The sequence below is a fragment of the Periplaneta americana genome, chromosome 1 (genome assembly GCF_040183065.1).
Source record: "Periplaneta americana isolate PAMFEO1 chromosome 1, P.americana_PAMFEO1_priV1, whole genome shotgun sequence".
Taxonomy (NCBI): Eukaryota; Metazoa; Arthropoda; class Insecta; order Blattodea; family Blattidae; genus Periplaneta; species Periplaneta americana.
This window is the reverse complement of record NC_091117.1, coordinates 192433994-192452502: the sequence shown is the minus strand read 5'-3', so window position 1 is coordinate 192452502 and position 18509 is coordinate 192433994. Positions and strand designations below refer to the sequence as shown.

Below are 18509 nucleotides of genomic sequence, written 5' to 3'. Positions count from 1 at the left end.
AGAAAAATTCGCTCCAGTGTCGGGGGTCGAACCTGGGTCCTTGGTTCTACGTACCAAGCGCTCTCACCATTGAGCTACGCCAAACTTCAATCCACAGCACTGGATCGAATCCCCCTCCAGTGTTTTTCCCTTTGTGCCCTGACTCCAAGTTGGGCATCTATGTTGACATTTTATATATTAAGTCAACTGCCATTATACAAGGAGCGCACTCAGTTGAGTGACTTGGTGGACGGAATTCCACAGTAATCTGTACACTAATGTGCACTGCTGCTCGAAGAATCTTCGAGCAACTCAACTGAGTGCGCGGATAGAGACTGTCTCCAGATATGGAGGGTAGCTGCGAATATATTGAATAAGCAGTCGTGGAAAGCCGATAAGGGGTGGTCTTCCAGCTTGGGGGTTGGGCGAAGGGCTAACAACCCATCACCATAAAAAACAGCTCGTTACGAATCCATACAATAAGTACATATAGTGTTAGTTGGGAGACCGGAGGGGAAAAGAACCTTTGGGGAGGCCGAGACGTAGATGGGGGGATAATATTGAAATGGATTTGAGGGAGGTGGGATATGATGATAGAGAATGGATTAACCTTGCATGGGATAGGGACCGATGGCCCTTATGTGAGGGCGCCAATGAACCTGCAGGTTCCTTAAACGCTGTTTGTAAGTAAGTAAGATATCCTATTTTGAATAAGAGCGGATGGGTTCTCTTTCAGAATGGGATATCGTGAAATTGTGCGTAATTATTGCTTTTTAGATAGTTTTATTTACTTGTCATATTGGTTTACGTCAACCATGTTGTGACAGGATCATTTGTTGATCTTTACGAAAATTAAGCAATATCCTATAATAAAAGAATCCCGAATTTGCTATAGAATTTTGTCTGTTCTTTAGACAGTTCTGATATGTGTATTATACAAATATCACACATTCATGGCCATGAACAGAACAAAATGAATTTTTGGTATTATATTAATGGGTCATAAAGTAAAGTTACATGCCATGGAGACCCACAGGGTGGCGGGAAGTTAAGGCTCTCATCTTTACAGATAACTGGCATTAGCGACAGTAGGGATGTCAGCCATACTTACTGTCCTCAGCCCCAAAGGAAAAATGGTTCATTGAATTTAAACTAAATAAACTTAAATAAATTGTTTTTATTAAATTTTCTTTTAAACTCAATTTAACAATTATAAGTTATAAATAAATACATGTTAATTCTGATTTGTTGCTTGTAACTCTTTCGTAATGTGACATACAGAACTCATTCAATGGATCAGTAAACTGAAGTAGCCATGCTGTTCACATTAATGGAAATGCTGCACACCCTTTCAAATACGCAACCACTATTACTTCCTGACTTCATAACTATGTACTTCAGTAACGTTATTTCTGAGTGAAACAATGTTAAATTGTAATTTGTGCCCTCCTTGTATTGCTCCTATTAGTACTGACGTGATCATAACCATACAAGTTTCTTAACAAGTTAATAACTGTTGGATAGCCTGCTGCACTTGCTCGAACACTTTACTCTCATTCATACTGGCGTTGATTGCAATGAGAGGTACGCCTGCTATACGTCTGTATGCTCCAATTGTGCTGAAATCAAAATACAGCTTTGTTTTATAGTCCTGCTTTCGGTAGTTTAATAGTTAACATGCTTGCCATTAGATGTGAGGTATACAAGTTAAATCTGGTTGGCAACAAGGTCCATAGAAGTCCTCAGCATGGCTACCCATGGAAAGGAAGTCAGACGTCTCATATCATATATTTAAGCATATAAAATAACTCTGTCCCTGAATGAGAGGACTCTATTTCTCATCTATTAAATGTTGCAAAAAATATGACTGTCATAATTATAATAATTACACAGGTTGATGAAATAATTTGCTTCTATTAAACACTTTTTGGGTGGTAGTCTTCTTCTTTTTCGCCCTCTATTTAGGCTACACCTGATTTTCTTTAATGATGGCTTCTTAGTGAGTCAATGGATGGATAATAGTGATGACCAGCTTGGTGCCCAGTGCTTTTAAAGGCCTTCCAATTTTCTGACCTCACAAAGAAATCCCTGGCTGTTCTTGGCAAGTGATCATAAAGCATCTTGTGAACAGGAAGTAAGAATGGAATGCTCACTTAATACCCTAATGGTGAAACCTAACCATTTTTCCACTATTATTAAATATGCTAGTGGATTATAGGTATTCCCAGAAGTGACCAGCAGTTTTTGCTTGCAGTCTTCTCATTCAGGAAGAGTTATTTTAAGTGCAAAAGACGGAATCCCTAGCTTTACTTTTTTTCTTAAGAACTTTAATCATCCTTGACCAGCTTCAAACAGGCGAAAATAACATTTAATGGAGAACATAATAATGACTCGAGATTCTAATGATAGCGGATCAGACTTACCTCTCCCTGTATAGGTTGTCCCACAACAGCTGCTGCTCTTCCTCGGTGTTGGTAGTGTTGCGGCATCTGTGCCGGCTGCTGCGAGCAGACTCATCCAGCTCCAAAAACAGCACGAGATCTGGCTTCACGAGGTCACTTGGCCATCTGTATAACGGGTCGCCTTCCTGGGGCAGCTGCAGACATCCAGTCTTCACTTCTTCGGCAATCGCATATGCTGCTGTTGAGTGCCAGAACCTGCAGATTCACTGACGTGTTACTTTTTTATTATTATTATTTATTTCTCATCAATCTTGTCCGGACATGGCGAATTCAAATACGTCATTCCCATATCAAATACAAATATAACACATCATTTCACTAGTACCTACTATGAACAGCTTCTTAACATAACAACTCAGCTAATAACAGTTTAATACTATATTTAATACTGTATATCTTCTAAATTATACCATACAATACAACACGAATATTATAATAATAATAATAATAATAATAATAATAACAATAATAATAATTAGTGTTGTGGGATTTAATCGATTAATCAATCAATTTCTGTTGTAAGATTAATCAATCAAAAATATTTAAACGAATAATCGAGTCGATTAAAATTAATAGGTTGTAGTTGATATTAATTATTATTTTGTTAATAAAAACTCATACTAAAATTCCGACAATATTCCTCTCTCGGAAATTGCTTACTTAAAAGTACAAGGGTACTGTTATTTAGTAACTGTAAACCAGATAGAGTAGGGAAAATCTTTGCACAAACACTTCAGAAAGAGATTGAAATATGAGGACAGTGACCTAGTCTACCTCTATTGAAAGTTCCCCCTCATCTCTTTTAAAATAGCCATGTCTACACTGTGTGCAAGTGAGAGCGTAACTACCATTTTCTCTTTCTAAAATCGGGTAATTCGATTACAGTAGGGGCCAGTCTTCTATTTCGACCGCTGTATTTTTGCAGGTGCTTGCAGTTTCTTTACTGAGTTTGTATATGACGGTTGTGTGTTTAGTTTGATAAAGAAAAAAAAATCAGTTTTCTGTGGTCTGTGAAAAGTGTAAACTCCATTATGTCATATGAGAATTTGAGAGGTAAACTCGGTGAAACGTTTGGATTTAAATTGAACGATTGTGGAGAAGTGCTTGACAGAAAAAAAGTTTTTTCGTGTTTAGTGATGCAGGAAACATTGTTACTAAACGTATAGCGGCACTTAATTCGGAGCATGTGAATGCACACACGTTTAAAATCATGACACAATAAATTATAAGCCTCATAATAATTATGTTAGTGAGTAATTAAAATAGTTGTTTTGTAATATAACGATACAATATATACACATATACAAATTTAATATTTATGCTTATCACCGAACACAAGTTAATTTAACAATAATTGTGTATTACAGTATATTAAAAGATTTTTTTCAACTCGAACAAAACCCGATTAATCTATAGATTAAATTGAAATAGTTAATGGATTAAATATTTTGATCGGTATATAGCACTACTTAATATAAGAGTTAGTGTGATATTACTATATAACAGACACTATTGAAATGTCACAAGTTTTCAGAGGTCGTAACAACATGTATTTCTTCTGAAATTTTAAAATGATATATATCCTCTCTCCCTTCAACCCTCTGCCTTTCCCATAATTATTATATTTTCTCTACATAAAATACTGAACGTGGATTAAAGGGGAAAGTTGTATTCCAACACTCACCGGTCCATAATCACAGCATGGGAGTTTAGCAGTGTCTCCACATGTCTTCCAGCAATGTAGTTCCCCAACCCATAGTATGCACGCTTCAGAGCTGCAGGCTGCTGGTTGAAGTGATCTCTTAGGGGAAGCATACAGTTAGGGGGTGTTGACACTGTTTGGCCTTGAAGAAATTCTGTCAGCTTCTTCACGTTCGTAGTCTTTCCTTTAAGTAATCACACACAGTGCCCATTTTCAGTGCAGCTGGAAAATTATTCTGCTATACACAGGGGCGTATACTGGTTAAAGGGTTTGGGCTACCGCTGACCCTATTATTACACAAAATATATCTAACAATTACTTTAATTTTAATTACTATGGTAAAACTAATAATACAAAATTATTATGTTATATTATAAACTTTTTCTTTTGTAATTTCCTTGGGCTACCGCCGGTAGCCCTGGTAGCCCGCAAAATACGCCCCTGGCTATACAGACTTCTCTCACCCATTTTAGGTTCTTTTACACAATACCAGGGGCGTATATTGCGGGTGTTCAAGATGTGCGCTGGACACTCTGTAAATTCGGTAATCTCATTTTTTATTTTAAGTTGTTTTATATAATTCAACAATAATAATTTTAATTTATCACAATTTAAATGCGTGGTAATCTCATTGGAAGTTGACGTATATAGTTCAAGACTAATTTTAATTTATTACGATTTAAAAATTTTAAATGCCTGCTGGTTGAATGTGCACAACATACCCAGAACGGCTTTCTTTTTATAATGTACGCTCTGCCTGATGAAGTGGGATGAGGTCTGGTCTGGTTGTCCTGTCCGTACAAAAGAACATCCCCTGCTGAGAGTTACTGCTGTAATTGTCTGCGCACGCAAGGTGGCATGGTGGGGATACTCGCTTCTCTCAAGCTCACAGGTCGTCCTGTATACAGGCAGCTCAACTTGTCAATTGTAGCGTTACAAAATATTGTGTTTGACGTGTGTGTTTACTGTTTGTGTGAGTGATGTTTACTGTTAGTGTGAGTGAATTTACTGTGTTTAGGTTTTACTAGGGTTCATAGCTGTGTGCCAGCGCAGGTGAACAATTTAAATTATTTATTTAATGATAATAGCACTTGGAAATGTATACTGTAAAATATCTTTTGCAAAAGCCATTCTCTTCTCGCCCACTAGAAGAGAAATTACATATAGTGAATAAGGGTAGACCTTCCCCGCCACTTCCGCATTTAGTGCAACAGTATAAAACAAAAAGCGAACAATACACTAGACATTTTTCTATTTCACAATATGAAAATGTAGAATGGTTAGCGGGTTGTGAAACTTCAAACAGATTATTTTGCTGGCCATGCTTATTGTTTGATCATAAATAATGCAATTTTGAATACCGGTAACGTTATTTGTAGTTGCCTCCTTTCTCTGGCATTTGCAGGGCAGTCATTGAAACAAGGTGATTAATTTTTAAGAAGTTGTGGTGCGAGTACTTTGAATAATATTTAAATGTCATTTTCTTTTAATTTTATGTCATTTTTCCATTAGTTTAAGGGCATTTTAATGATCATTTTAAGTAGATTTTTAGGTCATCAACATTCGCCGCCTAGTTATTAAATATAAACAATACTAAATTATATATTAAAAATGGCAGTTAATGTTGACCCGATATTTCACATAGGCCTATAATAATTGTGCGAGATAGACCAACTATATATTTTTAACAGAACACCCAAACTCCAGGTTCAGCATACGCCACTGCACAATACAGAAATTTTACAACACTCACAAGGCTGCATTTGCCAATAACAACAGAGCTCGAGTGTTACTGCCTTCATCCAGAATAGGAAGTCATAATAAGATTATGATTGACAGAACACTTCTAAGCAGGTTTTGGGCTTAGAAGGGCAACTGTGATGTTTGCAACCTTTCAAAACAAATGCATAAGGTTGGGACTCTACGATGGACATCCCAAATGTAGGTTCTGTGAGTTAAAGGAAGGGACCTCCTGACATTAAATCTATGTGTATGATTAAATCTTAGAAATCAGTCATCAGGTATTGTAATAGTCTATGCTCGTGGAAGTTCTAGAGCAACCATCATCAACTGGCCTGCATACTAGTTCGGAGTGTCTAGACGCTGGCTGAGGAGGTAGTAGTGTGCAGTGTGTCAAGCCAAGCCAACACATACCATCAGAGAAGCCAACTTTCTGACCATAATTTACAATGCCTTCTTCGATTGTGTTCTACACGAGCATTGACACCTAACATAAACCAGTTAGTGAGGGGAAAAACGAATTAAAAAATCCAGGAAAACCAATGCTAATGAACGGCGAAAATAATTTTTATCATTTGTTATTTACATTGTAATAAAATAATTTAGGCCTACTTCAGTCTTGTAACAGAAACGACAATATGTTTCATATGTTATACAAAATAACAAATAATTGGTTTTGTGATATATAGTGTCAGATAAAAAAATGGATAATTTATTTTATTTTATTGACAACACTTAAACAAAGGAATAGGATGACAGGATTTAAATATTACTAATGGATTCGATTTGTTTAATATTTCGTAATAGTGAAAATCCATTAAGCCTATAAGTCTGTAAGTTCTCAATTACTTTGATTTAAGAAAAAAAACTATTTACTTTCAAAACCGATACAATACATAACGGCAAAATACATATTGTTTCTTATCTTAAACTGAAAAGTGGTTTACTTATTACACAGTTCCTCTTAAAATGAATTAAGTACCTGCTTCTTCCGTATTTATTATAATTATTAAAGATTGATTAAAAGGGCTGAACAAGTGAACGGACGCCACTGCCATCACCTGATTCCTTCCCCCCAACCCCTGCTGCACAGTTGATGTCAAAGGGATAGAACTGAGCAGCGAGCAAAAACTGTCGCTGCACCATAGTGCACTGAGATGACGACTCCTGTTCTAGAGAATACATTTTGAATGAACCCAGTTCAAACTTAAAGTACCGGTAGTCCAGCATCTACAATTATTACTTATTCTATTAAAAAAAACAGTATATATTATTATTATTATTATTATTATTATTATTATTATTATTATTATTATTAGGCCTATTGCTAATAGTGGGTTCTTGTTTTTTGTCATTCACCCATATGAAGCCAGTTGTGTAGACCAATTTACCTACAAATTCACTGCCCAGGGTGCACCATAGGAAGCTAGTCTATGCTACACACATGATGAGATGAGATGAGATGATGATGGAGATTTTTGAGATGCCACAGGGGAAATGTAGCTCCCAGAGAAAACTTCTATGTTACCTGGACCACGGATCTGACCATCACAAGTTATAAATTGGGGGTGCACTAGTTATAGGAAAAATTCTGCATTAACAAAGAAATGTTTAATATATCCCATGACGTATAAAGGAATGCAATAAACTGATGAATATGATTGAAAGAGTCATTTCATGATAATTAATGCTAAACGCTATCTAGCAACATTCTTAGATCACAATGATTAACAAAAAAACTAGCTCGTGAATGAAAAAGTTTTGACACAAGAATGTGACTTCCTACAGAACTTTCAAACAATATTAATATTAATGAAGAAAGAATGATGCTGAAACTGATCAGGAAGAGAAAAAGTAATTGGTTGGGTCACTGGCTGAGAAGAAACTGTCTACTGAAAGATGCACTGGAAGAAATGGTGAACAGGAGAAGAGTTCGGGGCAGAAGAAGATATCAGATGATAGACGACATTAAGATATATGGATCATATGTGAAGACTAAGAGGAAGGCGGTAAATAGGAAAGACTGGAGAATGCTGGGTTTGCAGTGAAAGACCAGTCCTAGGGCAAAACAGTTAGGTATGTATGTATTTTACACTACCTAAACTAACCCAATTTATATAAACATTAAATGCAATTATTTATAATTATAATGATGTTAAGAAAACGTTGAATGTTAATACTGTACGGTACCATAATTTTTCACATACGTCACTCTGTTGAGCAATACTATAAGAATTAATGTGAGCTGTTTATGTCTGACATTTTTGAATGCATTATATTGATTGCTACTATTCTGCAGAGCATTCATTTCCACGTCTTAAACTATTAAAAACGCACAACAGATCAATACAAAAAACAAGAAAGACTATCATCATTTGCTCTTGTGTGAATTGAGAAAGCACTGCTAATGACAATGAAGTTGGAATCAATTTTGACGATTATATTACTGTAAAATTAAAATAAAAAAGACATACAGGGGTGTATTAGTTTTTAAATAAAATAAGTAAATTGAAACTAGAGGAACAGAAAAGTAATCTTCATCTTACGATGTTTGGATGACGTATATACGTCCATTGATGTGACATATTAATGAATTAAATACTATTATAGTCACAATCATGCCATGGTATGAAAGAAAAATTTCACAACCACGAGCGGGAATCGAACCTGCGACCGGAGAACAGGAAGTCGCAGGTTCGATTCCCGCTCGAGGTTGTGAAATTTTTCTTTCATACCATGGCATGATTGTGACTATAATAGTATTTAATTCAACAGAAAAGTATCAGTTCCACTGCCACTGTCTACAAATTATTGCTTGTATATAAGTAATAATCGAAAAAAGTCAAAATATGGCCTTAGTGTAAACTCTGCTAGATAAATGAAAATCAAATAATTATACCTATCACACCACCTTCTCTCACCCCTCCCGACTGCCACCAACTACCTGATTTTCATGACTGTTAGAAAAGTGGCATCTAGAATGGTTCTGAGATCTCAGAAAGAATTACCAGCTCCGTCAAGTCCCTCAAACACAATGAATGGGTGAGAGTGGAGCACGTCACTATCAAGTCCACTCCTCTCTGGGTAGTTGTCACTGAATATCGCCAACAATTTCTGAACTTCAGGCATCTGGGCAAACTGCAACACAATGTCATGCCAAAGTAAATTCAATACCAAAAGGATTGAAGTATGGTGTCGGTCCAATGCAGAAGCAAAATCCATTCTCTGCAATATAAAAAATGAGGCTAAAAAGAATAAATTCCATGTCTCATTGGGTAGTAATTTAAAGACCGAGAATTAAAACGAAAAGGCAACATTAACGAAAAAGATATAGACACTCTAAAAATTTTACAATGGAACTCTAGGTCTTTAAGAAAAAAAATGGATTTATTAAAGCAGAAGTTCAGGACAAAAAGCCTTCTATAATATGCATACAAGAATCTTTTCAGATTGCAGATATTTTAAAATTTTACAAATTTGCTGACTACAAAATTTGTAATCTGTTTCGTGAAGATAGAGGGGGTGGAGGTGTTGTTACCATAATAAAAATGACTACACCCCACCTCTGGCTACTAGCAACAGGCATCTATAATGAACACCAATCAAAACCCCTCATTTCTCGTGAAAAACAACAACTGAATAGACTACAGTGGACTTTAGTGGACTTTATGTTGTCAGCAAACAGCTGGATACATTAAGAAGATTGATCAAAGTAAATTCCCACATACGGTAAATTTATCTTCAAGAAAAAAATGTATTATTCCCTAGTTATCATCAGAATTTGGTGTCCTTTAGCATGGTACACCATCCTGTTAGAAGTAAGTGCTGAAATGTTCAATACATATCTGAAATTTTGAACAACGACTACAAATAACACAAGCAGTAATATTGATTGCTTTGGTACAATACTGTTGCTTAGGCACAACTAAATCGAGATCTGTATACTCTAAATGTGCATTAAGAGATACAAACGGAATTATAATTGAGAAAACGCTAAGTTATTGGGTAAGTTGTATAGTCATTTCAAACTTCTGCAATAAACAGAACTTAACGCTATCTTAATCTACAGTACTGAAATTAGGTATTAAAATTTAAATTTCGATATGTTACCTCGCCATTCTTCAGATATGCCAGGATCGCATCCAGTGAATGGTACACAGAACTGAAGCCACGACAGGTTTCTGTCATAACCTGAACAACATAGCACATTATAGTCATCAACATGTAATGAAGTAAATGATAAAATGTATTACTAGTTCACAGATCTTATATAAAACTTACATATCTATAGTCTGGAATTGGTTCTAAGTGTACAAATAACACATTTGTCATAAATGCAAAGCCAGTATTTACCTTCTGACCATAAGACCAGAATAGAGTTCTCATACTGCACTGTTGCAACTCCTATCAATGTTCAAATAAACTTCTGGTAGTTCCGCGTGAATTACTTTAACATAGTCCAACAATTCTGTGCCAGGGAAGGTATTGGTATTGTCAGTTTTTTAAATTGATATGTCTCGGTATTTTTATCATCAGATCTGATAATGATCGTGGTACAATATGGTTCGATATTCTCATAAATTCATATGTAACATATTCGTTTAATAAAGAGTTTTCCCCGCAACTACTTACTGAACATTACGTGATAACAATTATTTGTAGCTTATAATTCCGTAAAGATTCGGCAATTGCCCATCTCGGAAATTGTACTGATAGGCCTATTTGTACTTGGAGACAGAATAAGTCGTGATTTGTGGCCAGCACGTTCCCCTGACCTGGCCCATATGCTTTTTATTGGGGAAATACTTTGAAAAACGAAATATTATCAATTGATGATCCAATCCTAAGTCTAGTAGGAAATCTACTGTAGGGTGTAAAAGATTGAAATAATGAGGATAATTTCTTTTAGTAGTTATTTTCTATCAAATAATTTACATTAATGTCTCCACATAAAATTATTTCCGAGTTGGTGCTAAAACCTTTGATTGGTATCCTTTCTACTCTTACTAAAAGGGTAATTTAGTTCCCTGATGTTGGTCTGTATGCACAAAGCACTACTGTGTTATTTTTAAGAGATAAGAGTGACTCCACAAACTTCAAAGTACTTTTCTTTACGAAGCTGTTCTACTTCTAGGAAGTTAAAGACTAAGGCCTATATCATACTGAACTTGTAACCCCCACCCCACCCTTGCGGTCGCCCCTGTAATTATATAATTACATTAAGTTCGTTAAAAGTGTGTTTTGTGCATTAATCAATGTGTTAAAGCAGTAATATCCCATATATATAGTGCAGTAAAATTGAAATGCGTTGTGGCTGTGATAAAAGTGTTGAAAATTGGATTATAGCGCCACATTGGTAGTGATAAAATTGTGCAACATATTCGTTCGTTCAGTGGCCGGTGGATACTCTACCTTGTCCGCGATACCTACTTATGTCATATTTTGCCACAATAAAAACACCATCAGGATGCACAACCTATCGCAAAAATCATTTTTGCCTTGGAACCACAAAATGTTGTAATGGATCAAGATGGCAATTAACAATTTACACTATTTATATTAACAATGTATGTTACTATGGTAGCAACAATATACAGTACAGACGTTATCAACCTATGCCCAACACATTTGAAAGTGAACCGCACTATTTACGAAGTTCCATTCGGCTTTTAAGTCAAATCATCTTGATACTTGATTGCTTAATTAACATAAACGAAACGTATATTATATGATATAATTCAGATCTTCAGTTTTTAATTACATAAAGCACCAGCACTTAAAATGTCTGATAAAATAGCTTCAACGATAAATAAATTAAATTCAGTACCACTTACTTACATACACGTCAAACACGAACCACAATAAAAAAAAAAACCTGCCACGTGATGCGATTAAACTATTTTTAGTAAATTCCCGTTCCCGGGATTCACGGGAGAACTTCTGAAATACGATACTCTTAGCATGAACAGAAGATACGTACAATTATATCAAGGAAAAAGTAATTGATATTGGGAAATACATAACAAAAACACTTCTGGACTTCGAAATGTTATACTATGGAAACGTGGTAATATACAAGTTTCGCGAAATAACAATTTTGTGAATTAACACTAAAAGTAATCGGTAATTTATTTCGGTACAGTGTTGAACATGTAGAAACAAGGACAAACACAATCGATTGCAAAGGATGTAGTCACATCGCATACATTGCATCACATATGTTCTCTATACTGTGGGATCATCCGTATCATCTATGAACTCTTCGACGTAGTTCTTATCACTACCACCAGAGTCGCAGATGGCCGCATCGTTGACATTCTAGCAGTATTGCCAACACTACCATTTTTTTCAATTACGGACATCTGAAATTTGTGCTGGAGCGAATTTTGAAGTCTAAATAGGCAAATAGAAATCATTAGAATCTGTTACGAAGTACAATATTGCAGCACGTAGTATGGAATACGATATATGTATGTTTAGTCAACTGTCGAAAGACACCACTTATGAGGCAACTAAGCCAGGAGAAAATGTGGTAGGTGACCAGTTCCTTTTCCCCTCCATTGCATACATCGCCAACTATTACAGCTACATATTACACTAGTCAGACTACACATGCATACAAACAATTCTTCCTCTGACACATATCGAATCTATATACTTAAATGTCATAATAAATAGTACTCTTAATATTGTTTTTAAGGGGATGGGGTAGTGAAGCCTGCGCGATTAAAAATTTTCATAAAAAAGTTTAGTTCAATATTTCTAGGCTTTTAGTGTTCAGAATGAAATAAAATTTCCATGGTTATGCAACAAATCGTTCTGTATTCAGAGGCATAAAAGACAGCTAAATAGTTTCTTATCAAGTGCAAAAGGAAGGTCCTAACTGATAATCTGTTCTCCCACTTTGCTAAATGTACCTCAAACATCACGTGCACATTATTTGCTACAATCTTCACTCATATACTTTCTATTTTTCTAAGTTATCAAGTAATGTACAATATATTATAGATTCTAAAGCAAAATTTAGTTAAATATTTCACTCTTAGTGAAACACAAAAATATTAAAACTCTGATATTAAAACTACTTTGTAAAACACAGGCTGCAGAAAACAATGTAAAAATTTCATGTAAATATTGGATTGTTGCATAAGTTCGTAGCATAAATAAATACTTGGTTGCTTGGTTGAAAAATATTAACTTACGGAAAACTGCATAAAAAAAGAGGATGTGTGAATTTTTATACGTGTGAACGGACTGCAAAATCCATTTACAATACCTACTCTGTTGATCAGGATCACCTGGCTTAAGCTGTTTATAAGTCTTAAGAGCTGCCGAGCTCCTTAATATGTACAATGGTTATTAAGCACATAGTATATTACTTAACTGAGAACACTTCCAACCCAATTCAATCTTAATTTAAATACAGTTATATGTATCTCATAACTTTCCCATTTTCATTATTTGTCACTTGTCTTATTGATAAATACAAAGAGACACTATTCATATTTTAATTTGTTACCTATTAATTAAAAATTTAGCATCATTCTGTTTAACTTACTTATGTTTCAAGTTTCGATAATGAGGAAATGGTATGGAATTGTATATTTATTTTAGAGATTTGCATTAGCTAATATTATGAAACAGTATAAGTCATATTGGGCAGAAAGAAATGTATTGTGTTTAGTTGTCAATTATCCATTTAAAAGTACAAAAAGATCCGCCGAGTTTTGACTCTCAATACCAAGTAAAAGTTAGTGCATTGCTTTCAATTTTAAATCTATAGCTTTTTAAAATCAATATTTAAATGGTTTTAATAAGTTAAAAAAAATGTTAAGCCCAAATTATTAGTGATGAATAAGATACCGACTCTTTCTGCGGATATCCAAAACTAGGAATATAAATACAGAAAAAGTCTATTGATTATGAACCTTGACAATTTCATAACAAATACAAATAAAAACAGTCGAAATTAAGAGAGTTGTTTTAGCCAAAGAAGCCTTCATTGATAAAAAAAAGTAATAATACCGTATTTTCTCTAATTACCCCGCGCACCTAACTTTTGAAAGGTGGGGGGAGGGAGAAAAGAAAACACAAAAAATAAAACTTTCAACAAATTCAATGTATTCACGATATGTTAAAAACAAACACAAATACAGTTGTTATAATAACAATACATTTTATCCTGGTACAGGACACATTTCAAACCCACCCTAATGCGTAAGAACTGCATGCATATAAGCTATCTTGCTTAATCGACCGTTTACAAGATATCCTGCAATATTAATAACACGCGTGAGTAAATTAACTACCTTTATTTTGTATGATACTACGTGATTTATAATAAATACCTGCCATCATTATTAACTTCTACATTCTGCGCTGTTTTGATCACCATCATCGTCGTCGCCAGGGCATGTCTTCATTCTCACTTCATCACAATCGTCTGTCCCGTATAGAGATTGGAGATGCTGCACTGTTTGATAAGAGAGAGCGATATGCGTGCCCATGCATCACAAATCCATTAAAAATATAAAACCCACAAACTATACACGTATCACACTTCAACTTCATTCTGCCACATGTTACTGCTAATGCAAACGCCATTGAACAATGTTAAGAATTTGAAATACCCGCGCGGGAAGATTGCGTCACCAACGTAGGAATTGCGCGGAAAGTAAATGGGGCAATATTGTCAACTTAATTTCGAATAAGCCGCGTATACCTATTTTTTACTTGCATATTTCGAAAAAGAAAAAGTGCACGGAGTATTCGAGAAAATACCGTATTGAGTTTCGAATAAGGAAAACATTTTATCAACAGATTGATCTGACGTGTTATTATATGGAAATTAAAGTTGGCAAAATTGGAAAGCAATAGAATCGGTTAGAAGTTAGAAGTCACGGAAATGTGAATCAGTTGGAAAAACTACAGAATGTTTCAGAAATACAAACCTTGGGTGGATGTTCCTCACACCAAAACAAGAAAGAAAAGTTCAGTAAACATATATCCGAAAATCTTTAGTTTTTTAGTTATTAATGAACAGTCCCGCGCCGTGGTCTAAGGCATCCTGCTTAGAACTCGCGTTACGGAGTGCGCGCTGGTTCGAATCCTCATGGGGGAAGAAATTTCGGCCAGTGTATGGGACTGGTGCCCACCCAGCATCGTGATGCACTTGGGGAGCTACGATAGGTAGCGAAAGCCAGCTATAACAGCTGGGGGGATCATCATGCTAACCACACGATACCTCCATTCTGGTTGGATGATCGTCCACCTCTGCTTCGGCATGTGGACGTGAGGCCAGCAACCAGCTGGTTGGTCTAGGCCCTCCACGAGCTGTAGTGCCACTTATTATTATTATTATTATTACTATTATGAAAGAACATAATGAAACATCCGTTAAATATTGTCAGCTTGGTAGCATGTAGCTTTTTTTTCCAGAAAAAATATCTTCCCGTCCTACTTTAGCATTAAAATCCCTCAATAAAATTTTCATGTGACATCTAGATAACTGATCAAAAGTGTGTTCCAATTCCTCATAGAAGCTCTACTTTATATGGCCGTCTTTCTTCTCTGTAGGGGCGTGAGCATTTATAACTATATCGCACAATCTACCCTTAAGTAATAAATATGACAACCTGTCACTGATAAATTCGACCTTTTTTTACCGCTGATTTACTTCTTTTATGAATAAAGAATCCTGTTCCTAATTGGTGATTATTGTTTCCTTCGCCATAGCACAAGTTAGTAATTTCCTAAATTTGTCACATGCCATTCCCATCTCATCTAACCTCCTATACTCCCACAAAGTCTATTCTAAATCTAGCTAGTTCTTTTATTATCAATGTTACCCTCTTGTTCTATAAAGACTCGTGACATTCCAAGTACTAAATCTCGTAACTTTATTCCTTTGCTGTGGTTGTGCCATAGAATCAGTCCCATTCTGAGGTTTATGTTGGGGGTTTCATAAAGTTTTTTTTTTTTTTTTTTTTTTTTTACTGTGATGGGTTGTTAGCCCTTCGCCCAATGCCCACACTGGAGAAGCACCCCTTATTGGCTGTCCACGACTGCTTATTCAATATATTCACAGCTACCCAGTGGCGTATACTGGTTAAAGGGTTTGGGCTACCGCTGACCCTATTATTACACAAAATATATCTAACAATTACTTTAATTTTAATTACTATGGTAAAACTAATAATACAAAATTATTACATTATGTTATATTATAAACTTTTTCTTTTGTAATTTCCTTGGGCTACTGCCGGTAGCCCGCAAAATATGCCCCTGCAGCTACCCTCCATATCTAGAGGCTGTCCCTTCTGTCTGTAACCTGAAGATGAGCCATGTCGTCATGACAGGGATTCAAAATACATGGAAGAGGTGTAGGCAGGGGCGTATTTTGCGGGCTACCGGCGGTAGCCCAAGGAAATTACAAAAGAAAAAGTTTATAATATAACATAATGTAATAATTTTGTATTATTAGTTTTACCATAGTAATTAAAATTAAAGTAATTGTTAGATATATTTTGTGTAATAATAGGGTCAGCGGTAGCCCAAACCCTTTAACCAGTATACGCCACTGGGTGTAGGGGCCATTGTACATTTCAAGGTTAAGCCAAGACCACTGGAAGAAATGCTACAAGTTGTGAGTCTGTACACTGAAAGGTTCAGTGTCCTTTTGCAGTGCGAGTAGAGTTGAGTAACCTCACTCATGTAACAGGGTAATGTAAGAAAGCTGAGCCAGAGCATCTATGTCGAAAATTTATATCTGGAAAAATTTCGGGAACTTTATGAGGGAAGGGGATGTTAAAAATTATATTATCTTACCACTTATATATTATGGTATGAATTTCACTGGATTCACGTGTATAAAAAAAAAAAAAAAAAAAAAAAAAAAAAAAAAAAAAAAAAAAAAAACTTACTGCGAAATAAGTAAAATTAATTATCTTAATTTTGTACGTTTTTTCCATACCATTCTACAGTGCATGAGGATTAAGTTGGCGTGATTTCTACTGTCCTTGTCTACCGACTGTCACCAGATGTAACTGGCAAAAGGTTTCCTTTTGTACAATTCTTGGAATTCCCTTTCCTCTCATCTCCCTTCACACTTTTGCAAACCCAATTAGTGGATCTCTCAGTGGCGTCTCGGGTTGTTAGAGTTCATTAGTTAGTAGTACTTTGTGAATAGTGAAGCGAGTTTGTATCTTGTTGTACCAATTTAATATAATTCATAAATTAAAATGTTTTCGGAGAAACATGGTTTCACTGTTACCTTAAATATTGTAATTAGTGTTGTGCTTTTGTTTTTAATAATAATGGTAGGCAATATCCTATGGGAAAACACGGGAAAACCTTGAAGTCGGTATGAACATGGTTATTAATGCACATAAATTATTTACTGAAGAATATGAGGCACTGAAATGCGGAAAACAAACAATATCTATGCCGAGTTTTATCGAAAGAACTGCTGCAGCGACAGGTATATCATCTCGTGGTAACAGGATTAAAAAAAAAAAAACACAAAAAAAAAAAAAAACAAAAGGAAGCGCTAGAAAGCGGAAGTGGAAGTGTGCTGCGAACTGCAGGAAAGAAAGGCCTGAACAGGACTCCTAAAAAATTGCAATTGTCGCCGTAAGAAGAGTAATTTATTCTTTATATCAGACTGATTTTTTTGCCTAGTTTGAAAAATTTAAATGGCGCGTTAAGGAAAACTTATTGGGAGCATAAAGAGTTTGAAAGATATTCTAAAAGAAAATTAAATTTAGTTAAGTCAGAAATACTCAAACCAGAAAATTTTTAATGGAAAATCAGATGTTATTTTAAAAAGATTTAAATTCTTAAGAAAAATGAAGAAATTACGCGCCACTGAACGCACCATTATTTGTCTAGACGAAACTTGGGTTAATGTGAACCATACGAGAAGCAAAGTTTGGAAAAGCGATGACCACGAAATTGATTTCCCACTTCAAACCCCAATAGGAAAAGGTCAGCGGTTTATTATTTTACATGCCACATGTTCAATATGTTTCGTTCCCAACGCGCTTCTAACTTTCAAATCTAAGTCAACTAAAGACTGTCACGAAGAGATGGACAGTACTGTATTTAAGAACTGATTCATTAATCAATTATTACCAAACATTCCTCCCAATAGTATTATTATAGACAATGCCCCCTATCATTCAACAGAACTCAATAAGGCACAGATTTCATCAACACCGAAATCTGAAATGCAGTCCTGCCTCCGTAACAGTAACGTTGAATTTGATTTACGATCCACGAAACCTGTATTCTATGGACTTATAAAAAGAAAAAAAGGCAATTTCAAAACATATAAAATCGGCCAAATTGCGACAAAGCACCCCCTACTATAGTGACTTAAGCGCGATGAATTAATATGGAACAAGTTAAAAATGAGCGCTCTTGCAAAAGTGACGGAAGAAAATTGGAGGAAGGCCTGTGAACACGTAGAAAAGTTGAAAAATTTTATTGGGAGAAGGATGGACTTGTATATGGAAATTTAGTATTGGTTCGTAATCAATTTGGACGACACGGACACGGACGAACTTTCTGGCGGAGTGGAGTCAGAATTTGAAGAGGAAGAGAATGCCGCCACTGGTAACTCGTGG

General features: G+C 35.4%; 1 protein-coding gene across 2 annotated transcripts; it reads right to left on the bottom strand.

Moving 5' to 3' along the window:
* Positions 1 to 1136: 1136 nt before the first annotated feature.
* LOC138705883 (UMP-CMP kinase 2, mitochondrial-like) lies at positions 1137 to 12023 on the bottom strand. 2 transcript variants are annotated; one of them, XM_069834624.1, is made up of 6 exons: positions 11718 to 12023; positions 9994 to 10074; positions 8892 to 9021; positions 4126 to 4327; positions 2403 to 2636; positions 1137 to 1598 (listed from the first exon to the last, which is right to left on the bottom strand). In XM_069834624.1, exons 2-6 carry the CDS (start codon positions 10069 to 10071, stop codon positions 1478 to 1480), a joined length of 765 nt encoding a protein of 254 aa, XP_069690725.1. In that variant the 5' UTR covers positions 10072 to 10074; positions 11718 to 12023; the 3' UTR covers positions 1137 to 1477. The 2 variants fall into 2 exon arrangements, with proteins under 2 accessions (XP_069690725.1, XP_069690716.1); XM_069834615.1 differs by lacking the exon at positions 11718 to 12023 and adding an exon at positions 10237 to 10658.
* Positions 12024 to 18509: the final 6486 nt, after the last annotated feature.